This window comes from Heterodontus francisci, chromosome 5, assembly GCF_036365525.1.
Source record: "Heterodontus francisci isolate sHetFra1 chromosome 5, sHetFra1.hap1, whole genome shotgun sequence".
Lineage (NCBI taxonomy): Eukaryota > Metazoa > Chordata > Chondrichthyes > Heterodontiformes > Heterodontidae > Heterodontus > Heterodontus francisci.
The window spans coordinates 199,479,299-199,505,588 of record NC_090375.1 but is presented as its reverse complement, the minus strand read 5'-3'; the positions used below and the strand labels follow the sequence as shown (position 1 = coordinate 199,505,588).

Genomic DNA, 26,290 nt, shown 5'->3' with positions numbered 1-26,290 from the left:
TGTGCATGTTTAAATAAATAACTTTTTAAATCACAATCTAAGGGCAACTTTACCGAATTTTATTTCTAGATCTTTTGCTGCAGAAGTCATCATTGTTTCGTCCTAAATTTATCCTTTTAACCATGAAACCCAAACATTCCTATGGATGAACCTGGCTGATTTTTTCAATGTTTCGTAATACGAGAATAACTAACGCTCATCGTCCAGATATATCCTGGATTAATACTGTGTCCAAAACTCAACCGCTTAAAAAAAGATGGAAAAAATTGAAACGTACAAAACCGGAATAAATCACTAATATTCATGGGGAAAATCCCAGTAATTGTGAGGAAAGTGTGTGTCCTTTTGTAAAATGAACAAAACGAAGCTGGAAACAGTGCAGAATATCACATACAGAAAACCAGTGAATTAGTGACAGGCTTTACCAGAGAAACACGGGCCAGAAAGGATCCGAATTACATCAGTTACAAGAAAGCAGTCGGGGGTCTCTCCCCCTCGTCACTCTAGTATACTTTTCCCGGTGGGTACATCACCCCGTTTGTTTGAAAGAATAAGTCGCATTTGCGGCAAAATAACTGTCAATTTCTGACGGATGTCCCTTCACATGGAGATCATAACTAAATTACCGTAGACAAATAAATGGGTCCGAGTTTAGAATGTTACTATATTTTGACAATCCACTGAAAACCAGCGTGACTCCGGTATCGAACCGGTCACCACGGGATAATGACCTTCAACCCTCCGCAGAGCTGCAAGGGATTGTGAAAAATTTACTTGCCTGAACCGGGGTAATTGAACCGCTCAAAGTTTACATTAACTACAGCTGAGTGTCAATTAAACTGAATGGTCTCAAAATCAACTCAAAACACTTGTTTTAACTTGATGTGAATGTCTGTTTGGATTGAAACAATACGGGGATACCAGGAGTAACAGAGAGCGGGGCACAACTAATAAACACCCGCCTCAACAGACAAGGGAAACTTGCCGAATTGAATCAGACGTTATTTTCTGTGAAGACTGCACACCCACTGTCCCGGAAAGCCTTAGGCTCAGGGGTGGGAGGGGCTTTTCCTCCCGGATCCCGAACTAAACCGCGGAGAGGGCAGCCGGATTGAACATTCCCACCCACCCATGCTTCTGACTATACGCTTCAAGGGAGGAATTTGTCAACACTGCAGGGCAAAATCCAATGGGATTAAGGAACTGGCGAAATAGCATTAGAACATTGCACACTTCCAGATTATGTATTGCACTTTGCATCATGAAATAATCTCTGAAATAAAACTAAACACAGTTAAACTAAGATGTGCTTATGCAGATTGTGTAACTGATGCCGTGTTGCAACAAGTGTGGTGTTTACTCGCTTCAAAAAACTAACTAGAAATCATCTTAAATAAAACATTATCAATTCAGAATTAAGGCACTGTATCAGTGATTAAGGCAGTGTATCAGTGCTCTGAATCTTGTCAGCAATTTTATACCAACTCTGTACCCCAACATTCTCGGCTAAAGAGAGCACCCAACGAATACTTAGTCACTTAAAACAGTCGTTATTTAGGAACTAATGACTGATATTTTAATGAGAGTCAAGTTTGCGCAGTGCCCCTCAACTCGAAGTCAGGCTGATACTCCAGTACATGAGGGAGTGCTGCACTGTCGGAGGGTCAATACTGAGGGAGTGCCACGCTGAGGGACAGTACATAAGGGAATGCTGCACTGTCTGAGGGGCAGTATATGAGGGAGTGCTGCACTGTTGGAGGGTCAGTACTGAGGAGGCGCTGCACTGTCGGAGGGTCAGTACTGAAGGAGTGCTGCACTGTTGGAGATCCTTTTTTAGGATGAGATTTTCAGCCGAGGCCCCAGTTGTCCTCTCAGCTGGGTTTAAAAATCCCAGAACACTATTTGAAGAGCAGGCAGTTCTTCAGGTATCCTGGCCGACACTGCTTCCTGAAACACCAGAAGCCGATTATCTGGCTCCTCACCTGGGGCTTATTGTGTGTAAATTGGGTCTACAGATACAATATGATTCATTTCAAATGGGCATCGCTGGCAAAGCCGGCATTTATTGCCCGTCCCTAGTTGCACCGAGGAGACGGTGGTGGACCTTCTTGAACCGCGAGAAGTGTTTTGATAGAATTCCTGGACCCACTTCCAGGAGGCAGTTAAGAGTCAGCCAGGTTGGTGTGGGACTAGACTCACATGTAGGCCCAGAACGGGTAAGCACAGCAGGTTTACTTCCCTGAAGAGACATTAATGAAACGGTTGCGTTTTTACAACAATCTCACAGCTTCACGCTCACTTTTTATTGATTTTATTGCCTTTTTTTGTATTCCTCGATTCTTAGTCTAGGTCTCTGGATTACTAGGCGAGTAGCTTGGCCACTACACTTCAGTAACCACATCGGATAAAATCTCAGATATGATTTTCTTAACATTAGATTTTAATGGTTTAGGTTGAGTGAGCTGAGACTGGGTAGAACATTGTGAGCCTGTTGGTTTTGTTTCACTTTTTAAACCGCGGTCTTTCAGAGATCCATAAACAAATGGGCACTCATTGCCCCGCAGACAGAAAAGCACAAAACTATATCAAATGAGATTGAAAGATATTTTTATTATTGTCAGATTTGCAGAACGATAAATGTAAAAGAAATAACAAAAGAAATATAACAAAGACAGCAATTTAACTGTAGAAAATGTTTCACAAAGCACACCATTGGAATGGATAGTAACAAACCCGCTTAAAAATCAACAGAGCCCTCTACAAAAATATCACATATATTTGATGAATACGAGAGTTAATCATCTGAAGGTACACTTCAGCTCTGATCATTCTCCACAAACACAAGCCTGGAAATAAAATCCTCCCCGGACATGTTTACACAGCAGTTGTCAGTTCTCGGCAAACGGACAACACAAAATATAATCTCTCAATATAAACAGCAAAACGGACCAAAAGGTTTACGCCAAATAGAGATCCGTTACAAAAAATATTAAACATGGGTTTATTGATACCCGTTAAGTTGGCTTCTTCACGTCACGGTACTCCACTTTGTAAACGATGAATGAGATAATCCCGCAGTAGAGCACACTCTTCAGCAACAGCAGTGTGTATGTAAAGGTAGTCACATGGAGCGAACTCAAAGACGGCACTGGGAAAAAGGAAGAAACACAAAGACATCAGCTTCTCGTCATTAACGCGCATTGCGGCTTGTAAATATTGGGGATATGCTGAGTGGGAAAAAGGGTCATTCGAGAAAGCAATGGTGCAAACAAACACCGCTTGTAAAACAACCCTGGTGCAAAACATGAATCGGAAAGATTTCACAAAGTTCCGATAGTAATCATGTTAACACTCCACTGTCTGTAATTGTAATTAACACCGGTTTGTCAGTAACCCTATATTTAAGACGGACTATTAGTTCATAAGTGGCCTTCTTAGCATTTCAATTTTGAAATCCTGGGGACAAACTACTTTAGAATTCCTGAACTAATGATCCTGTCCAGCTTTTCTAGTTTACTTCAAGGGAGGGAACAAACTCGCATAAAAAGGAATAAAACATAAAATATGGAATTGCACAGCAGGTGATTCTCACCTGTAAAGAGGAAAATCGATTTATGTTGGGAGGCAGCCCAGTTTGATCTCAAACATTAACCTGCCTTTTCTCGTCACAGATGCAATGAGTAGAAGCATTGTTGGGTTATTGCCCATTCCGAGCTCCCCAAGATGGTGCTGAGGTTTCTAAGTACTTACATATTACTTACATCACAGAAACAGACTATTCAGTCCAAGAGATCCATGTCGGTATTTGTGCTCGACATGAGCCTCCTCCCACTCCTCTTCATCTCATCCCATCAACATGTCCTTTTATTCATTTATTCCTCATGTGTGTATCTAGATTCCCTTGAGCTGTATCTATGCTAGTCGCCTCAACTACTCCTTGTGGAAATGAATTTTACATTCTAACCACTGTCTGGGTAAAGAATTTTCTCTTGAATTCCCTATAGGATTTATTAGTGACTATCTTAAATTTATGATCTTTAATTTTGCTCTTCCAACAGGAACACAGAAGCAGGACTAGACCATTCTGCCCATCGAGCCTGCTCTGCCATTCAATTAGATCATGGCTGAACATCTACCTCAACACCACTTTCCCGCGTTAGCTCCATATCCCTTGATGTCATTAGTATCCAGAAATCTATCGATGTCTGGCTTGAATATGCTCAATGATTGATCTTCCACAGCCCTCTGGAGTACAGAATTTCAAAGATTCATCACCCTCTGAGTGAAGAAATTCCTCCTCATCTCAGTCTTAAATAGCCTACCCCTCATTCCCTGCAAGTGGAAACATCTTCTCTGCGTCTACCGATCAATTCCCTTCATAATCTTAAAGACCTGTATCACGTCATTCCTCAGCCTTCTCTTTTCTAGAGCAAAGTTCTCTAGTCTGTTCAATCTTCTCTGATAGGTATAACCTCTCAGTTCTGGTATCATCCTAGTAGATCATTTTTGCTTCTCTTTTTATAATTTGGAGACCAGAAATATGCACAGTACTCCAAGTGTGGTCTAATCAAGTTTCTATACAAGTTTACCATAACTTCTTTCCTATTCACTTATAGCCCTCCAGAAAAGAAACCCGGTGCTTTGCTTTTTATGGCCTAATTAACCTGTGTCCATGCTTTTAGTGGTTTTGTATCTGTACCCCCAGACCATTATGTTCCTTTACCCCATTTAGACACCTACTTCCAAGGATTATGTAGTCGCCTTATTCTTCCTACCAAAATGTAACACCTCACAATTATCTATATGGAAGTTTATTTGCCAAATACATGCTCGTTCTGCAAGTTTATTAATGTCTTCCTGTAATTTACAGTCCTCTTCTGTACTAACTATATTCTCACTAATTTGGTGTATGCAAATTTTGAAATTGTTCTTCCAATTCCACAGTCCAAATTATTTATGTAAATACTGAACAACAATGGCTCCAGCGCCAGTGAGCTGGAGGCCGAACTACAGACACTGCCATGCATCAGGGTTGGGGTAAGTTACCTTGACACTTTGTTCCAGAAGGCAATCACAGCCCTTAGTATAGGGTCGTCTGATTTGGTCAGTGGTCAGGGACAGGAGGGTGTGACTGTGAGTGAGGCAGGAATGGGATCGGGAAGGCAGAAGTGGAGGAGTCTCAGCCCTTGCAATTGTCCAACAGATTTGAGGTTCTTTCAGCTTGAGAGCAGGGGCTGCAGGGCGGATGAGCAAACTGACCATGGCACTGTGGTACAGGAAGCCATTCAAGCACAGAGAGTAAACAGAAATGTAGTGGTAGTAGGAGATAATATAGTCAGAGGGATAAACACAGTTCTCTGCGGCCAAGAGCGAGAGTCCAGAAGGCTATGTTGCCTGCCTGATGCCAGGGTTTGGGACATCTGTTCTGGGCTGGAGAGGAACTTGCAGTGGGAGGGGGAGGATCCAGTTGTTGTGGACCACGTGGATACCAACGACGTAGATAGGACTAGAACAGAGGTTCTGCATAGGGAGTATGAGCAGCTAGGAGCTAAATAAAAAGAAGAAACTCAAAGGTAATAATCTCTGGATTATTACCTGAGCCACTAGCGAATTTGTGTCCAGTAAAAAAGATTAGAGAGTTAAATGTGTGGCTCAAAGATTGGTGTTGGAGAAATGGGTTTCGATTCATTGGGCACTGGCTCCAGTATTAGGGAAAGTGGGACTTTGGGATGGTCTTCACCTGAACCATGCTGGGACCAGGGTTCTGGTGAATCATATAACTAGAGTGGTAGAGAGGGATTTAAACTAAATATTGGGAGGGCGAGGGATACAGTGAGAGAAAATATGTTAAATTAAAGAGAGAGGGCAAGGCCAGAGAGCAGGGTAGCAATAAGGAAAATAATAATCAGAGCGTGGCAGGAAGGGACAGAATGCACAATATTAAGAGTGCGAAAGTAGCTAAGGCTAGAGGTTGCATAAATAATAAAAAGACAGAACGAAAGGCTCTGTATTTGAATGCACATAGCATTCACAACATGACAAATGAATTGATAAGCTTAAATAGAAATAAATATGTATGATCTGATAGCCATTACAGAGATATGGCTGCAAGATGACAAAGGCTGGGACCTGAATATTCAAGAGTACATGACATTTTGAAAGGACAGGAAACTAGGAAAATGTGGAGGGGGTAACTCTGTTAATTAAGGATGGCATTATTACAATAGAAAGAACTTACCTTCGTTCTAAAAATCAAGATGTAAAATCAATTTCAGTAAAGATAAAAAATAGTAAAAATAGGAAGTCACTTGTGGGAATAGTTTATAGGTTCCCTAATTGTAACCACATTGTAGGATGGGGTATAAAGAAAGAAAATAATGGGGGGCTTGTGAGAAAGGTACGGCAATAATCATGGGTGAATTTAATTTACAGATAGATTGGATGAATCAGATTGGCAAAGGTAGCCTGGAAGATGAGTTCATGGAGTGTTTTTGGGACAGTTCCTTACAGCAGCACATTCTAGACCAACCAGAGAGCAGGCTATTCTAGATCTGGTAATGTGTGATGAGACAGGGTGAATTAATAACCTCATAGTAAAGATGCCATTAGGTAGCAGTGATCACAGCATGAGTGAATTTCGTGTTCAGTTTGTGAGTGAGAAGAGTGGTTCTAAGACTAGCATTTTAAACTTAAATAAGGGTAATTATGAGGGCTTGAAGACAGAGCTAGCTAAATTGGTAAAGTAGATTAAAGGATAGGTCAGTAGAGATGCAGTGGAAGGCATTTAAGGAGATTTGTCATAACACTCAGCAAAGATACATTGCAGTGAGAAAAAGGACTCTAGGGGAAGGATGCACCATCCATGGCTAACTAAGAAATTTAAAGATAGGATCAAATTGAAAGAAAAAGCATACAATTCAGTGAAGAGTAGTGGCAGGTAGGAAGACTGGATAGAATATTAAAAAAGGCAAAGAATGACTAAAATAATAATGAGAGAAATTAGAGTATGAGAGAAAGCTAGCTAGAAATATAAAAATTGATAGTAAGAGTTTCTACAGGTATTTAAAAAGGAAAAGAGTAGGTAAAATAAGTGTTGGTCCTCTAGAAAGTGAGTCTGGGGAATTAATAATGGAAAATAAGGAAATGGCAGAGGAACTGAACAGATTTTTTGTATCTGTCTTCACTGTAGAGGACACAAATAACATCCCATCAGAAATAATTGCGATTCAAGAGTTGAAAGAGAGGGAGGAACTTAAAACAATGATATCACCAGGGAAAGGGTATGGAGAAAAATTATTAGAATTAAAGCTGACAAGTCCCAGGTCCTGATAGACTTCATCCTCGGGTCTTAAAAGAAGTAGCTGCTGAGCTAGTGAATACATTTTTTTTTAAATTTTCCAAAATTCCTCAGATTCTGGAAAGGCCCCATCTGCTTGGAAAATAGTGAATGTCACTCCGTTATTCATGAAAGGAGGAAGACAGAGAACAGGAAACTACAGGCAAGTTAGCAAATCATCTGTCACAGGGAAAATGCTGGAATCTATTATTAAGGTGGTTATAGCAGGGCAATTAGAAAATCTCAATGCAATCAGGCAGAGTCAACATGGTTTTGTGAAAGGGAAATCATGTTTGACTAATTTATTAGAGCTCTTTGAAGAAGTAACAAGCAACATTGATAAAGGAGACCCTGTGGATGCGGTGTACTTGCATTTCCAGAAGGCATTTGACAGGTGCCGCATCAAAGGTTGCAAAACAAAATAAGAGCCCATGGTGTAGGGGGTAACATATTAGCATGGATAGAGGATTGGTTAGCTAACAGGAAACAGAGAGTAGGCATAAATGGGTCATTTTAGAGTTGGCAGGCTGTAACTAGTGGAGTGCCACAGGGATCAGTGCTGGGGTCTCAACTATTTACAAACTAGATCAATGAATTAGATGAAGGGACAGAATGTAAGGTTGCTACATTTGCTGATGACACAAAGATAGGTAGGAGAGTAAGTTGTGAAGAGGACATAAGGAGTCTGCAAAAGGATATTGATAAGTTAAGTGAGTGGGCAAAGATTTGGTAGATGGAGTATCATGTGGGAAAGTGTGAACTTGCCCACTTTGCCCAGAAGAATAGAAAAACAACATCTTAGTTAAATGGAGAGAGATTGCAGAACTCTGCGATGCAGGGAGATCTGGGTGTCCTAGTACACGAACCACAAAAGTTAGTATACAGGTTCAGCAAGTGATTAAGAAGGAAAATGCAATGCTTCGTTTATTGCAAGGGGAATGGAATATAAATGTAGAGATGTTTTGCTACAATTGTACAGGGCATAGGTGAGACCACATCTAGAGTATTGTATACAGTTCTACTCCCCTTATTTAGGAAAGAATATAATTGCATTGGAAGCAGTTCAGAGAAAATTCACTCAACTGATTCCTGGGATGCGAGGGTTGTCTTAGGACAGGTTGGACAGGTTGGGCCTGCATTCATTGGGGGTTAGAAGGATGAGAGGTGATCTTATTGAAAGATATAAGATCCTGAGGGGACGTAACAGGGTGGATGTGGAAAGGATGTTTCCCCTTGTGGGAGAGACTAAAACTCGGGGGCACAGTTTAAAAATAAGGGGTCTCCCATGTAGGACAGAGATGAGGAGAAATGTTTCTCTTTCAGAGGGTCGTGAGTCTGTGGAACTCTCTTGCTTGGAGAGCGGTGGAAGCAGAGTCATTGAATGTTTTTAAGGCAGAGGTAGACAGATTTTGACAAACAAGGGAGTCAAAGGTTATTGGGGTAAGCAGGAAAGTGGAGTTGACTCCACAAACTGATCAGCTGTGATCTTATGGAATGATGGAGAAGGATCGAGGGGCTGAATGGCCTACTCCTGATCGTAGTTGTATGTTCTATGTACGTTTGTTTGTGTGTGTACCTTAAAGTTGTGCTCTCTGGTTTTTGATCCCTCCGCCAATGGACACAGTTTCTCCCTATCTACTCTGCCCAGTCCCCTCATGATTTTGAATACCTCTATCAAATCTCCTTTCAACCTTCTCTTCTCCAAGGAAAACAGTCCCAACTTCTCAAATCTATCCACGTAACTGAAGTTCCTCATCCCTGGAACCATTTTTGTGACCTTTTCTGTACTCTCTTCAATACCGTCACATCTTTCCTAAGGTGCTGTGCCCAAAACTGGACACAATACTCTAGTTGAGGCTGGACTCTATACAAGTTTAATATAACCCCTTGCTTTTGTCCTCTATACCCATAAAGCTCACTATAATAAAAGCAAAATATTGCAGATGCTGGAACTCTAAAATAAAAATAGAAAGTGCTGGAAATATTCAGCAAGTCGGGCAGAATCTGTGGAGTTCTGATGAAAGGGTCACTGACCCGAACCGTTAACTCTTTCTCTCTCCACAGATGCTGCCTGACCCGCTGAGTGTTTCCAGCACTATCTGAGAAAGCTTACTGTCTGGTTTGTTTTTGCTTTTTGGTGGGATATATTTCTCCTGGACTCTGTGGTTCACTATTTTAAATGTTTCTCACCGCTTTTCCAATTCTTCTTTTGCCAATAAAAATTTCCAGTTTCTTTTCTTTAGTTCTATTCTCATCGCCTTAAAATCGGCTTTTCCAACTTATTATTTTTGTCACTTGTGAATCTCTCACTGGACCACTTCCATGGGCATTTAACCCGTTAGAGTGGCCTGGTGTTCGTATAGGCAAGACCGGGTAAGGACAGCAGGTTCCCTTCCCTGAAGGGCGTTACTGGACCAGGTGAGGTTTTCTAACAATGTGGCAGTTTTCCTGGACATTTTTCAGGTGCCGACCACAGATTGTCAGATTTACGGAGTCCAGTTTCACGGTTTGCGCCATGGATTAGTTGCTGCAAAAGCAGTGCCCGTGTGCCCGTGCCTTAGGCTGGCAGCGCGGATTGTTTACCTGTTGCACTTATTGGGGAATCACTTCCATCTGTGCTCTCTGTATCGTCGGGCGGGCACGTGGGAGCTGCGGTAGTATCGATTTTGACAGTAGCTACAGTCGAGGAAAGAAAGATAGAAACATAATTTAGAAACAATCCGAAAATTCAGCATTGTAGAAGCTTGTGGGGGCGAGTAAAACAGAATTTTACAGTCTGTGCATTTGGAGTATGCCTTCAATGAATTTCAGTAAATGAAGGATGTGTGGTGGAGCTCGGAATCTCATAGACAGGGAAGTTCTGTTCGGTAAGGAGCTTAAAGCGTGTTAAGATAATAATTTTCTGCTGTTAGGCCCTTGGCTGTAACCCATTCCCTCTTCCCTGAATAAATACTTCAGTTGTCAGTCCCTGAACCTACACACGGTTCAGCCCTTCTATATCGGGTACTTTGAACTCAACTGTGATAATGTTGTCCCCGTTTACCCTTCGCATTTTTATACGTTTGGTGCATAAACCACATTCACCGAGAGAAATTCAGGAACCCGTTTTCTCCTTTGGTGTTGAATGGAACCGGTTCCGGTTTTACACCGTTTTCCCCGGAGTTGCAGCGGATCTTCCGCGGAAGTTACGCGGACGATCGGGAGAACCTTGCGGGAATTCAAGAGTTTACGATTTTCTGCTCTGGTAAAAACCGATAGTTATTAATCTCAAGTGTGAGATTTCTCAGGTGAAACAGTCATTTATACTATTGGACACGGGTCGGGTTGCAGTATTTGAACAAAAGTCACATTTACAACATGTTTGTACATTCGATGTCACAAATTGCCCAAAGTACGCCGTTGTTACAACAACATTTATATTAAGCGGCTTCAGATAGAGAGCGTGTTCTTAGTTCTGTAACAGAATCTGAATAAAGAATTGCTAGATTCCGTTCGCAATAGCAACAATTGATTTGTTTAGGGGACACCGAGTTAGGTGACGGACCGAGCGAGCGGATCTGATGGATAGGAGCGGGAAGACGGGTGGAGCGGACTTTAATCGGATAGAACCTGTTCTGTAATAAATAAAACGATATAATTCTACAATCCCTTTCTGCAACAGGGGTATAGACTGCGTGCCAGTTTTAAAATAAAACTATTTTTTAAGAAGGCCATGTAAAAGTTTTGAAAGGCTCCAAGTCTAAATTCAGAAGTTTGTGGGAGAGCTGATTAATAAGATGGGATTTATACGAAATTAGTTATTCCTGAATCCTCGTATAATAGTTTTTGGTTTTTTGATCGAAATATATTTTAGACTAAGATTCGACAATGAGAGTCAGTGAGGACAGTACCCAGTTTGGAGTTAATCAGTTGTTTGCTTGGGTTTGATTCGTGCTCCGGTGCGCAGTAGATGTCGTCATCCCCCCACTCTAACTTGGAGATTTCCAGGCGGCTGATCACCGAGTAACTCCCGTCCTCCGCTTTCACCACCGAGTCTGTGAACACTTTCTCATCAGGTGGCTTCTTTCCCGCGATTTCCCAGTTAACCTTGATAACTTCGGGGAAGAATCCAGTCAGTAGACAGACTACTTGGGCTTTGCTCTTGTCTTCCAGTTCCTGGGCATTCGGAGGGAACAGGCGAATTGATGGTTTTTTGGGTGGTTTGTCTGGTTGTAAAAAAAACAAGATCTTTTTGTAAACATATCCGCTAATGACACATATAAATCTGTAGATTTACTGAAAGAGAAATGGTTCCTCAATCTGTGTGCTTACTTGCAGATTAGACATATATTTGGCGTTTTGTTCAAATCCCTGATGAGTTCCTTGGCAAACTTCAAAGCAAAAGTGAGCGAGGAGAGGTGGGTGAGGTCGGGGGGTGGGGGGGGGGGGGGGGTGGTGAGGGGTGGTGGGGAGAGGGGATGGGACAAGGAAGAGGAGAGGGAAGGAGAGAGGGAGACGAAAGGCGGGGATGGGGATAGAAGAGGAATGGGACGGGAGGCGAGGATGGGAGTGGGGAGGACAGGGGAACAGGAGAGAGGAGAGGGGAGGGGAGAGAACAGGAGAGGGGAGATGGAAGAATAAGAGGCAAGAGGAGGAAATGGAGAGGAGAGGAGGGGAGAAGGCGCTCTGACCGGGAATATGAAGAGTTTCGCCCTTAATGTGAGTAGGTTAAATTGAGCTGAGGTCAAACTGCAGGTCCATCCGATTACAAATTACCAATTTCTGAGGGACTTCAGGCATGTGGAGAGACTGGAGAAGCTGGGATTGTTTTCATTTCAGCAGAGAAGTTTAAGGGGAGATTTAATAGAGGCGTTCCAAAATCAGAAGGGTTTTTTTTTCCAGTAAATAAGGAGAAATCGTCTACAGTAAATAGTGAGGAGAATAGTAACAGACTTCAGGGAGCCATAGACAGACTGGGAAAATGGACACACACATGGCAGGTGAAATTTAACAGAGTGAAGTGTGAAGTGATTCTTTTTTCTTGAGGAAGAACGAGGAGAGGTAAAATAAGCTAAATGTCACAATTTTAAATTATGAATGTTTTTGATAGAGTAAATGAAGGGAAACAGTTCCCAGACACGGATCTAAGGTGATTGGCAAAAGAACTAGAGGTCACACGTGTAAAAAAAATATTACCCAGTTGTTGTGATCTGGAATGCACTGCTGGAAAAGCGGGAGGGGAGGTGGGAGTGGTGGAAGAAGATTCAAAAGGGGATTGAATGTATATTTGAAAAGGAGAAATGGACAGGGCTTTAGGAAAAGAGCAGAAAGAGCGGGACTAATTGGATAGCTCTACCAAAGAGCTGGCACAGGTAGGACAGGTCGAATGGCCGCCATGTGTGTTTATCATTCTAAGATTCTACACGTGCCTCTCTAATTCCCTGGGATATTCTTTCTAAAGTGTGTGAGAAATACAATGTCACCAGTTTCTTTTCTGTTAGGGATCGGGGTAGCTTTACTGAAACCAGCAGTAGTTTAATTCAAACAGTAAATGGTCGATAAATAATCAGTAACTACAAAAAAATAATCTACCTGCTCTAATATTGAAACCGACCACGAAGTAGATCTCGGGATTTCTTTAGTTAGATTGCTCTGCAATGAACATCCCGCAGTCCCCGCCGGCGGGGGCGCTCGGATCCCGCTGCTGGTCTCGCCTCTCCGGGGCCACCCGGGCGCGGCCGGCCGGGCAGGCCGCCTCTCTCCCCGCGGGCTTCCCGCAACCCGGGCTACCAGTTACTCTTACAGTCTATTTACACAACATCAGTAGTCAGTGACTACTCCCTCAACTGCAGATTTAGACAAATTCTAAACCGCTTGGGACCTCAGTTCTTGTTTGTAATGCTCTTCCAGGATATCTGAGGCTCTCGATATTTCCACTAGGGATGTCCAGGATTTGTAAGGAATGTAACATCACTAATTCACTACCACCTCGCCCGGAGCCGCGATTCTCAATGTGGGAAAGCACAGAGCTAAATCTGAACTCTAACTGGTTTCCTTAGTGTTACGGTAAGAGTTCCCGGTTTCGCCACTTGCCATTCCCAACGAATTAAAGCAACTAATCGCCACCAGGACTATGCTAAATGCTGCCTTTCATGCTACACAGAGGCAGAATGTGTACTCCTCTCCCTATGTGTTGTTAAGTGGCGGATCTGAAGACTCAGCGGCTCCCACCAGCCTAGCCCCAATGCCAAAAACAGAATCTGTACTTCGCTTTGCAATAGCCGCCGGGCACATGGCCGCTGGGAGACACCTGAACACGGACTGGTATGGACAAAGATATCAGACTTACATGTTACAATGAGTTTGGTCCCATCGCCGAACTGCATACGTGCATTAACCACAGCGACACAGTTCTGTTCAATATCTCAGTTGGAAACAGCGGTGATACTGCCTCTGTTAACTATTACTGCCCCTGCGACCTACCACTGCTTCTATAAACTATTATTGCATTGTATAACTGACTTTCGGATGTTTTCCCTCAATAAGCATTACAGATTTCTCAGACTTACTGTAATAATCGGAAAGTCTTGTAAACACGACTTGAGTCCCAGAACCAGATTAGCGCGGTACATTTCAAACATACGGTTTCAAACCCTGACCCGCGGCATGTCTCTAACACATAGACCTTGGTGTCAATAACCAGGGGCAATAAATTATGGTCACAATGCCCCATTATACATCTCTAGGTGTTACAGGGTGACCTGTTTCAATACTGGCAGCTTGAGGTGCTCGGGATCATCCAGTCAACACTTCTCACTCTGTTAGAATGCTGTAGTCAGTAACGCTACCAAGCCCCGAAGACCTCCATGTCCTGAACTCTATACCGGTCTCGCTGTCCTATAATATATTACCGTATCTCTCCCTAGCTGTTACTGGAGCGTTGCATTAAGTGGAATATTAACTTACCTGTAACTATCAGTTTAGTCCCAGTCCCGAAAATCTTTTCCCCTCCCACAGTGACATAACACTGTACGAAAACCCCGCAGCCCTCCGTGTCCTGAGTCTTAAAACACTGAGTGGAACAAGGGGTTTTGGTGCCAGTACCGTGGACTATTTCTGTCTGGGCAGCTGGCACGATAGACTGCTACAGTGGCCACCCGAAGTTACAGGGAATATTGGACAGACTGCCCCAAACACCAGGTGATATTTATTTAAATACATTTCTCTGAGCCTTCTACTTAAACACGTCGCCTCACTCACACAAAGCTTACCCGAAACAATGAGCCGAGTCCCAGAGCCGAATATCTTTATCCAAGCACCAGTGGTGGCACTGTGCTATATCACTATACAATAACCGGGCCAGGCACGGCCCGAAGCCATGGCTTCTCCCCGCTGTCCCCAGAGGCTCTGCTTCATTCAAACTGCAGTGACCAAAAACTATCGCCCGCTCCTCTGACAACCAGGTTAGTCACAGTGCCGAATTCTCCAGAGATCCGCACGCTGTTCTAGCCCTTGCACTACCTACCATCACTAGTAACCCGGTTACACAGCACACCGAGTTTAGTTACTGTAATTCACATCGCTCCTCAAACCAAATCCTTACCTGTGACAAAGAGTTTAGTTCCAGTGCCGAAGATCTTCGCTGCAGCACCTGTTGTAGCACCGTGTTACACTGCCTAACAATAACCCACCACCCACTCTGCTGAATCGCCAGATCAGTTTCCAGGTGTTAGCTCATTACACGGTTCAGCTGAAACCACAGGTCAGTTACTGACAAACATTTTCTCCATTTCACCGGATCTGGCTTTAGTGCTACAGTCAGTCCGGACTCACCCAGAGCCGGGTCTCCTTGAACTCACTGTCATAGAGAGTCATAGAGTTATACAGCACATAAACTGTTTCTATGACTCTATAACAGGCCCTTCGGCCCATCGTGTCTGTGCCGGCCATCAAGCTGCGTCTGACCCGGCCTCACTCAAATATCAATTAAAGTAACCAGCATAAGAATTTCACAGCAATCTATTAACATAAAACACCTCATGATTTCATCCCGGCGATCTCCGTGCAAAGTTACCCGTTTCACACTTTACCGATCAAATTGCTGAGGACTTGTGTTTTCCCACTCTCAATGTTGCACCAACTCCAATATTGCACCGACTGACTGACTTGTGCTGCACTCTTCCCACCACCTGGTACACTTAGGGTTAAGGTGAGTGTGAGGGATAGGGTTAGGCTGAGAGGTAAAGTTAGAGTTCGGCTGAGGGATAGGGTTAGGGTTAGGCTGAGGGTTAGGGCTAGGCTGAGAAGTCGGGTTAGGCTAAGGCTGAGAAGTAGGGTTAGACTGAGAGTTAGGGTTAAGCTGAGGGGTAGGGTTAGAGATAGGCTGAGGGTTACGGTTAGGCTGAGGGTTAGATTTAGAGTTAGGGTTAGACTGAGAGTTTGGGGTTAAACTGAGGGGTAGGGTTAGAGTTAGGCTGAGGGTTACGGTTGGGCTGAGGGTTAGATTTAGAGTTAGGCTGAGGTTTAGGGTTAGGGTCAGGCTGAGAGTTAGCGTTAGGGTTAGGCTGAAGGTCAGGTTTAGAGTTAGGCTGAGGGTTAGAGTTAGAGTTAGGGTTAGGGTTAAGGTTAGGCTGAGGTGTAGGGTTAGAGCGAAGCTGAGAGTTAGGGTTAGGCTGAGAGTGAGGTGTTGAGGGCTAGGGTTAGGGTTCGGGCTAGAGTTAGCGTTGCATTTAAAGTTAGCCTGAGGAGTAGGTTCAGAGTTAGGGTTAGGGTTAAGGTTAGGCTGAGGGGTAGGGTTAGGGTTAGGCTGAGGGATAGGGTTAAGGTTAGGCTGAGGGGTAGGGTTAGGCTGAGAGGATTCATATTAAGTTATGGTTATGCTTAGGTTTAGGGTTATGCTGAGGGGTGGGTTTAGTCTTAGGGTTAGTTTAGGTAAATTTACCTGTCACAACCAGTTTTGTTCCAATGCCGAAAACATGCTGTTCCCCAATGCACACAGACCACAGCATTAAACCCGTTCACGATAACTAGAATGTTTATTTCAACCTTTTATCATTCATATGTTTAACCTCACAGATTCACGTCTCTGCAGTGTCCCTAGAAGACAGATGGAAATTCTTGCAATGGTGTCAGATGTGTGGAGGTTATCTGGGTTCCTAGAGCTGATACTATCTGTGATTCATTCGAGCATGCACTTTGATTCCAATTATATAATCGTACAATCTCACAGCAAAAAAGGTCAGTTAGCCCATTATGCTTTTGGCAGCTCTTTGAAAGAGCTGCCCAATTTAGCCCTTGGAGTGCAATGCATGATGAATTGCTGCCATCTATCTGATGCCCATTTAATTTCCATTAAAAGGTCAGAGAGGTTCAGTAGCTCCAAGTTTACACCGTACACACAGAAAGTTGTGAAAACCTGGACTGCAACAGATTGAGGTGCTGAACACAGGATTAATTTTAAATTAACCTGCCCATTGGGAAACTCATGGATGGAACAACATTGGATTTATACCCTCCCTGATTTTAGTTTCCATTGAAGTCAATGGAGAACAATATTGGGTGGGTTGAAAACCGGGTGTTCTGTCTGATTCAGTGGATTTCCTGGCAATGAGTTAGGTTAAAATTACTCAATCGTTACAAAGCCAAACAATAACATGCCAGACACTCCAGTAAGGAAATGTTGGGACTGATCAGTACAAGTTTTTTATTTTTGCTTGCTCGGGGGATGTGGATGTCGCTTGCAAGGCCAGTATTTATTGCTCATCCCTAATTGCAGTTGAGAAGTTGATAGTGAGCTGCCTTCTTGAATTGTTGCAGGCCGTGTAGGGTGGGTTCCAGGATTTTGACCCAGCAACAGTGAAGGAATGGCAATATAGTTCCAAGTCAGGATGGTGTGTGGTTTGGAGGGGAATTTGCAGGTGATGGTGTTTTCAAGTGCCTGCTGCCCTTGCCCTTCTAGATGGAAGAGGTTGCGGGTTTGGAAAGTACTGTCAAAGCAGCCTTGGTGAGTCGCTGCAGAGCATCTTGTAGATGGCACACACTGCTGCCATAGTGTGTCGGTGGTGAAGGGAGTGAATGCTAAAGGTGGTGGATGGGGTGCCAATTAAGCAGCCTGCTTTGTCTTGGATAGTGATGAGCTTCCTGAGTGTTGTTGGTGCTGCACCCATCCACACCAATGGGGAGTATTCCATCACACTCCTGACTTGTGCCTTGTGCTAGGACCGACTGTTCAAGTCAAAGCCCCCAATCAAAATATACGATTCTGATTGTGGTGGGAGAAGCACACTGTTGATTCAATCCCGTCCCTCCACAGATCGCCTAATATATCACTTTAAACTTTCCAAATTAAAGAAAACCACAGACAAGTTGATCATCTATTAACCCCCGAATGAGGCTGACCAAACCAGGTGTCTTTAGATCAATAAATTAACTGTTTAAATAGAAAAACGAAATTCTTAGACACTACTAAGATATAAACAACATTTAAAATAGAAACATTAGTGTCCTTGCATATTTACACTCCTGCTGAAGTCAAATCTTCCAATCCGGAATAGGCCAAGGTTGCTTGAAGTCCTTACAACCATCCGCTGGGGGGAAAAAAGGTTCTTCAACAGTAGAACAGTCCATAGTCCAATTCAACCGCTGAAGTGATGCTTTCCTTCCCCAGCAATGAATTTCAACAATTACAGTTCAGTAGTTAAAGGAATTGGTTATTTTCTTTTTAAGAAATTAATCTGACTTGATATCAGAATTCTGGGAGTATTATAATAGGATTTAAATAAACAGAGAGAGAGCTCTCATTTCCTTCAATACATGCTGGTCCAGCTATCTGTCTGTTTCTGTTAACTGTCTCTCCAAAGCCAGTTTTAACTAGTTTCAAACGTCAATTGGCAACAATGTATCTCGTGTCTTTGGTCCTGAGTAGCTGTATCCTAGCAAAGAGAATGCATGCTTAGACTCAATTTCTGGAGCTTGTTCTCAAATGGCTCTATCCCAGCAATGAGAATGTATTCTTTGACTCAGTCTCTGGAGCTAGTTGCCTTAAATCAGTAGTGCTCTTTTTCCAGCCTGAAAGGCACACCATAATCTTCCCGAAAGAAAAACTGCAGGATCATAACACTTGTAGATAGTGGACAGGCTTTGGGGAGTCAGGAGGTGCGTTACTTACCTCAGATTTCCCAACCTCTGACCTGCTCTTGCAGCCACGGTATTTATATGGCTACTCCAGTCCAGTAAAGTTTTTGTTTAATGGTGACCTCCCGGATGGTGATGGTGGGGGATTCAGCGATGATAATGCCATTGAATATCAAGGGGAGATGGTTAGACTTTCTTTTGTTGGTGATGGTCATTGCCTGGGACTGTGTGATGTGAATATCACTTAACAGTCCAAGCCCGAATACTGTCCAGGTCTTGCTGCACGTGGGCACAGACTGCTTCATTAACTGTAGAGTTGCAAATGGTACTGAACACTGTGCAATCATCAGTGAACATCCTTATTTCTGACTTTATGATGGAGGGAAGGTCATTGATGAAGCAGTTGAAGGGCGGCACAGTGGCGCAGTGGTTAGCACCGCAGCCTCACAGCTCCAGTGACCCGGGTTCAATTCTGGGTACTGCCTGTGTGGAGTTTGCAAGTTCTCCCTGTGTTTGCCTGGGTTTCCTCCGGGTGCTCCGGTTTCCTCCCACAAGCCAAAAGACTTGCAGGTTGATAGGTAAATTGGCCATTATAAATTGCCCCTAGTATAGGTAGGTGGTAGGGGAATATAGGGACAGGTGAGGATGTGGTAGGAATATGGGATTAGTGTAGGATTAGTATAAATGGGTGGTTGATGTTCAGCACAGACTCGGTGGGCCGAAGGGCCTGTTTCAGTGCTGTATCTCTAAATCTAAAAAAATCTAAATGGTTGGACCTAGGATACTACCCTGAGGAAATCCAACCACAACCATCTTCCTTTTTGCTAGGTGTGATGCCAGCCAGTAGACAGTTTCCTCCGATTCCCATTGACCTTAGGGCTGCTGCTTCTGCTGTGGCCACACTTGGTCAAATGCTGCCTTGATGTCAAGGGCAGTCACTCTCACCTCACCTCTGGAATTCAGCTGTTTTGTCCATGTTTGGACTAAGGCTATAATGAGGTCTGGAGCTGCGTGGTCATGGTGGAACTCAAACTAAGCATCAGTGAGCAGGTTATTGATGAGTATGTGCTGCTTGATAGCACTGCCAATGACACCTTTCATCACTTTGCTGATGATTAACTGATGGGGTGGCAATTGCTGGTTGGATTTGTTGTGTATTTTGTGCACACGACAAAATGGGTAATTTTTCATATTGTCGAGTAGATGCCAGTGTTATAACTCCACTGCTAAAGCTTGGCTAGGGGCACAGCTAATTCTGGAGCACAAGTCCTCAGTACTACAGCTGAGATGTTCTCAGGGTTCATAGATTTTGATGCATCCAATGTGTTCATCCATGTCTTGATATCGCCTGGAGTGAATCGAATTGGCTGAACACTGTTACCTTTGATGCTGGGGAGCTCAGAAGGAGGATCAGATGGATCATCAACTTGGCACCGAAGGCCCAAAGTGCTTCATGGATGCCCAATTTTTGAGTGCTAGATCTGTTCTGAATCTATCTCATTTAGTACAGTTGTGGCACACAACATGATGGATGGTATCCTCAGTGTGAAGACTGGATCCTGTATCCACAAGGTCAGTGCAGTGGTCACTCATACTCATGATGTCGTAGATAGATACATCTGTGACAGGTAATTGTTGAGGATGAGGTCAAGTAGTTTTTTTCCTTGTGTTTGTTCTTTCACCCCCTTCCGCAGGCCCACTCTGCCAGCTCGGTCAGTAGTGGTACTACCAAGCCAGTCTTGGTGATGAACATTGAAGTGAATATTTAAGGTTGTGAATGGCGTGGCAATCAAGCTGGCTGCTTTGTCCTGGATGGTAACGAGCTTCTTGAGTGTTGTTGGAGCTGCACCCATCCAGGCCAGTGGAAAGTATTCCATCACACTCCTGATTTGCGCCTTGTAGATGGTGGACGGGCTTTGGGGAGTCAGGAGGTGAGATACTCAGAATACATTCTGTGTCCTTACCATTCTCAGTGCTTATTCCACGTGGTGTTCAACATGGAGGAACACTGATTCACCAGTTGAGGGAGGGTGGCAGGCGGTAATCAGCAGGAAGTTTCCTTGCCCATGTTTGACCTGATGTTATGAGACTTCATGGGTTCTGGAGTTAATGTCCCCTCCCCCCACCTCCAAAAACTTCTTAGAATTGCCACCATTGGACCCCTTTATAAAGGGACTAAAACAGTTAAACCTTTAAAAAACCTTCAAGGACACAGTCGCAGGCCCAGGCCCATGACCAGGACCAGGCCTAGAGCCAATTCCAGTCCCAGGTCGATTCCACAAATACCAGTTGTCAGATTTTCACAGGGGGCTCTGATCTGCTGATGGCGAAGGAGTTCCTGTTCCTGCTCATGGTCCCCACTGTTACACAGAAGTCCGTGTTCAGGACAGGTGTTAGCTGTCTCAGACTGGGTCCCCAGAACCTGGTGTCCCATTTCAGGCCCTTTGGCATATGCCTGTTCGAAGATATGTGGAATTTGGTCCCCATTGAGTCTTTTGTATGATGGCATTGCTAATACTAAACAGCCCAGGGATAAATTTCCTGTTAGCACCTGAAATTTCTGCGGAAATAGCAACTTAATGTCACGATGGTGAGACTTGGTGTTTGTGCTGTCAAGGAGCTTGGATTGGGAAGTTGTGGTCCCATTAAGATTAAGGTTCAGAACTTACAGACTGTGGGTCTGTAACTTGCTGATCTGTGCTCACTTCGAGCAGCGCTCCACACCAAATATTCCTGATTGCAGCATCAGCCTGTATTGGACTTATTTAGGAGTAATAAAAACAAGAAATGCTGGAAATACTCAGCAGGTCTGGCAGCATCTGTGGAGAGAGAAGCAGAGTTAGCGTTTCAGGTCAGTGACCCTTCACCAGTTCTGAAGAACTGGAACATTAACTCTGCTTCTCTTTCCACAGATACTGCCAGACCTGCTGAGTATTTCCAGCATTTCTTGCTTTTATTTCAGATTTCCAGCATCTGCAGAACTTTGCTTTTATTTTATTGTTTAGGTGTAAGATTGGAATCCAGCCAGTCATAATAAAGAACAAACTTCCATCATATAGAGAAACTTTCATGACTTCAGGAGGTTCCAAAATGCTTTACAGTGAATGAAGTATTTTTTGAAGTGTAGTTACTTTCGTAAACTAGGAAATGCAGGAGTCAATATTCACACAGCAAGATCCCACAGGCAGCAATGTGATAATGACCAGGTAATCGAACTTTTAGTTGTGTTGGTTAAGGGATACATATTGGCCGGGACACTTGGGAGAACTCCCCTTACTCTTCTTTGAAATAGTGCCATAGCATCTTTTACATCCACCTGCGAGATCATTCAAAAGACAGCATCTATGACTGTTTAGCACTAACTCAGTAGTGTACTGAAGTGTCAGCCTAGATTATGGGCTCAAGTCTTTGAAATGTGACCTGAACTCAAAATTCTCAGGTGAAAGTGTGGACACTGAGATAAGGTTATTTAACATACCCTATGTGACTTCTCATAGAGTCATAGAGTCATACAGCATAGAAACAGGCCCTTCGGCCCACCGCGTCCATGCCAACCATAATGCCTATCTATACTAATCCCACCTGCCTGCATTGATTCCATATCCCTCTATGCCTTGCTCATTCAAGTACCTGTCCAGATGCCTCTTAAATGTCACTAGTGTTCCTGCCTTCACCATCTCCTCAGGCAGCTCATTCCAGATACCCACTATTCTTCGTGTGAAAAACTTACCCCTTTGATCCCCTTTAAATCTCCACCCTCTCACCTTAAATGTATGCCCTCTAGTTTTAGTCACCCCTACCATGGGAAACAGACTCTGGCTATCTACCCTATCTATGCCTCTCATAATTTTATATACCTCTATCATGTCCCCTCTCAGCCTCCTTTGCTCCAGGGAAAACAGACCCAGTCTGTGACACTGTTGCAGACCATCAGAAAGGGTAAAACATGGGTTTGGCTTCCTCCCCACATCCATTCCATTTAGCAAGACCACTTTTCTTTTTACATCTGCAGGATTGCCTGCCTCTGTTCATAGCCCTCTCTATTGTGACCAAAACCCTAGTTCATGGCTTCATCACCTCAAGTCTTGACATCTCTAATACTCTCCTAGCCAACATCCCTGTCTCAAACTCTTCACAAATTACAATTCATTCAAAATGCTGCTGCCATGTTCCACTCATACAAACTCTTGTAGTCCACTGGTTCCCAGAACAAAGCACATTCGTTGTGCTTGTGCACAGAGTCACAGAATTAACAAGGGAGATGTGCACAAAGGGGAGCATGGAGTTACCATTACATGAACACATATTTACTCATGTTACAACAGTGCTTCAAAAGTACTTCATTGACTATAAAGCACTTTGGGACATCTTGAGGTTATGAAAAGCACTATAGAAATACAAGTTCTTTATTGATTTATTTCTATAATTATTCCATAATTGATTCAGCTGTATAAAAATATTACATCATTCATCGAAGGAAAACACAAGAGTAACGAGCATGTGAAAGTAAGAAGCAAGTAGCACATGGTCTGCACTGTGCAATGAAAAAGCAAAGAAGAGTTTGTAATACTCACTGTTTGCCCTTTAGCAGTTGGCATCATGTTTTGTCAGTGAGTGCAGACAGTGTTACAAAGATCAGTCATTACCCGAACAAACAGGGGTGAAAGTGATAGGATATGGATGGATAAAGAAGAGTTTGATCCCAATTTTATGAACAAATTGCAGATCTCAGTAACATCCCTTCTTAGTGAGTCTCATCCTATCAATATCCTGCCCTTCTGTCACCTGCACATAGCCTACACTGCTGAGAATGTGCCTCACGTCATTGTTGTACATTCCACACCTCTGTGCTCCTAACCCACACTCTCATTATCCACCACTTCTTGCTGCTGAAACTATCAATGATCACCTATAACCACTAGTCTATGCTGGGGATTTAGCAATCGCTCTCCAGGTTACCTTTTGATACCCCATTGCCGTGACAGTAACAAGTCAAGCTGACATATTATTATTGGAGCTCATGACTCATGCTGCTCTGCTTTTAAATGCAAAGGCATGTACCTGCGACATCAATAGGCCCTTAACAAGATTTTAAAATGTATCAGGATATGTTCAAAATGCAAAATAAGTACATTGTCATGAATACCCCACCTGCCACGAATGAGGCATATTAATTTTGTCATATGAAACATTAATTTTAAACTGTTGCTGGACTGAACAGATGAACTGTTTAAAGAGATCAGCAGTGGCTGGAAACATTTGCATTCTCAGAGACAGTTGGCTAGGAAAAGACAATGGAACTGCTCCATGATCCAATTAACCCAAATGGATTTTGATCACTAGGCATTGAAGATGAAACAAGCCAGCATTCCGTTTCCCGCCTGCCCCACACCAAAATTGTGGGTATCTGCTAAGATGAAAGGAATCCACAAAAACGCAGGTGAGTTTGTTGAAAAAATTTAGTCACATGACTAACCTGCTGGCCAACTTGGAAGTTTGAATTGTGCTCACAGGACAGGCTTTGAAGACAACAGAGAAGGAAAGTCTCTCTCCCTCGTCCTCTCTCTCTCATGAATTTCCAGATCCAATGAAGTCACTTAAACCTCAAGAGAGAAGATTCCTACATCGAAACAAGTTTGAAAGCATGCACTGGGCCCCAACAAAACAACAAGATTTAACTACAACCAAAGACTCTACATTGAACTCAAAGGACAGCAACTGACATCCAGCTATTGCTTCAAACTTTTCCCCTTTATTCTTGCTCCTTTTCAGCCTCTATCCGCGTGTGTGTTTTATCGCGTATGCATGCCAGTGTGGTCACGTCACGTATTCATAGTCATTTTAACTGAATTAGAGCTTTAAATTTAATAAGCTTGCATCTTTCTTGTTTAAATCTAAGAAAACCTGTCTGGTTGCATTCTTTGCATTACAATTAGAGAACAGTGAACAAGGATTCACTGAGGGGGAGTTAAAACACGCAGTGTTTTAAAATTTAAACCCTGTTGCGGTCAAACCAGGCAAAGGCTGAGAGGGAACCCCTAGACCCCTTTCTCACCTGGTTGCAACAACAGAAAATTCAGAGCAGTGCTTAGAGTGACGAATCTCTGCATTAACAGTTGTTATGACAGCTATATGTTGGTTAATTATGATTAATAACCAATCACTAATTTTAAAACGGAGAGAAAAGCTGGTGTCTGTGATAGGTCAATGCTATATTTAGAAATACAAGAGGAGGAGGAATAACGGGCACACTTGTAAAACTCCTCAAATGCACCATTTAAATTGTTTAGCATCAAGTAGCTCCCGAGTAAGAACGTGGATTTGTTTATTAGCTTCAATACCGTTCCTCACATTGTCTCTGATATCAGCCACCTTCGTCAACCCTGAAAAATGACTGCCTAACTCTGACACAGGTATCCTCTCAAACACCTAAACCCCTCTTCTCTGCCTGATCACCTGCAAAATGTCCATGTTTCTGTTGACTTGACCTATAATTGCCTGTCCCTTTTGACACCCATATCTCCACCAGATTCCAGTTGACCTTCCACCTCACCTGTACAACAGTTACCTTTGTATGGACTCAGGTTCAAAGGCTGTAGAATAAAGGGCAAATGGTGTTCAACTAGTCTGGCTGACCACCTCAACAGTACATCCACCCTCTCTGCAACAAATTCTCCAATTAATCCAAACTCATTCTGAAAAGTAAGAACAACTCAAAACTCTTCTTTCCCATCACAGAGAGAGTGAGCCTAAGGGAAAATGTGCCAGAGACAGAGAGAGAGAGAGTGAGCCTTGGGGAATCAGTGGGAGACAAAGAGAGAGAGAGTGCCTGAGGGAGTCAGTGGGAGACAGACAGAAAGCACTGTGAGAAGAAATCAAGGAAAGAAAAATCAAGGTGTGTTGGCACAGGACAACAGATAGGTGATTGGTTGTTCGGAGACCACCAAGGTAAGGAACGAGTAGCTGAAGAATTCTGAGACAGAGCAGCAGAGCAGAGTGAGCGGGCGTGTCAGGGAGCAAGGTAAAAAAAACTAAATGTATTGTCAGCAAGAGCAGGATGAGTATAACAGCAAGTGAATCAATAATAAAAGTATCAGCACAGAGCGGGTCTAGAGGCATTAATTAAAATTAATAGTATGAACAAGGCACTAACTAGATTCTAAAAGAGGGAATGGAGATTTTTTAGAACATGGATAAGCAGCTGAGACCTGTCGCTTGCAAATCCTGCACCACCTGAAAACTTCAGGACACTTCATGCGCCTTGGGACCACCTGTGTATGAAGTGTCTCCAGCTGCTTGAGCTCAAGCACAGGATTTCTGAAATAGAGGGACAGCTGGAGTCATTGTGCAGCATCAAGGAGGAGCAGAGTTTCCGGGATCAGAGGTTACAGGAGGTGGTCATCCCACAGGCTATAAGAGTTCAGTATGGTAGATGAGTGGCCACCTGGAAGAGTAGGAAGAGGTAAGAACTGCAGGACTCTTCAAGGTGTGTGCCACTCTCAAACAGGTACTCAACATTGGAGACTGCTGGGAGCGATGACACCCTGAAGGAGTGCAGTCCACACCTTGCCACCAATGGGCAAAGGAATGCACAGGAGGGAATAGCAAAGTACAGAAAATGCAGTTATTATTGGAGATTCCATAGTTAGGGGGACAGAAAAGCATTTTTGCAACTCATTGTGAGTCCCACATGGTCTGTTGACAGCAGGTGTCAGGGTAAAGGACATCACAGAGAGGGCACAGAATATTCTGCAAGGGAAAGGGATTGAGCCAGAAGTTTTGATACACGTCTGTACCAACGACATAGAAAGGGCAGGTATTGAGATCCTATAGTCAGATTTT

General features: G+C 43.4%; 1 protein-coding gene across 2 annotated transcripts in view; it reads right to left on the bottom strand.

Moving 5' to 3' along the window:
- Positions 1–2,590: 2,590 nt before the first annotated feature.
- The window catches only part of LOC137370239 (immunoglobulin lambda-1 light chain-like), a 43,203-nt gene continuing 19,503 nt past the window's right edge, over positions 2,591–26,290 (bottom strand). The window contains exons 3-6 of one of the 2 annotated variants that reach the window (XM_068032612.1): positions 14,587–14,639; positions 11,227–11,541; positions 9,920–9,985; positions 2,591–3,148 (exon numbers count right to left, since the gene is read on the bottom strand). In XM_068032612.1, coding sequence (XP_067888713.1) covers positions 3,015–3,148; positions 9,920–9,985; positions 11,227–11,541; positions 14,587–14,639 — 568 coding nt within the window. In that variant the 3' untranslated portion in view covers positions 2,591–3,014. Of the gene's footprint in view, positions 3,149–9,919; positions 10,013–11,226; positions 11,542–14,586; positions 14,640–26,290 lie in introns of both variants that reach the window. The other variant, XM_068032611.1, reaches the window with a different exon arrangement.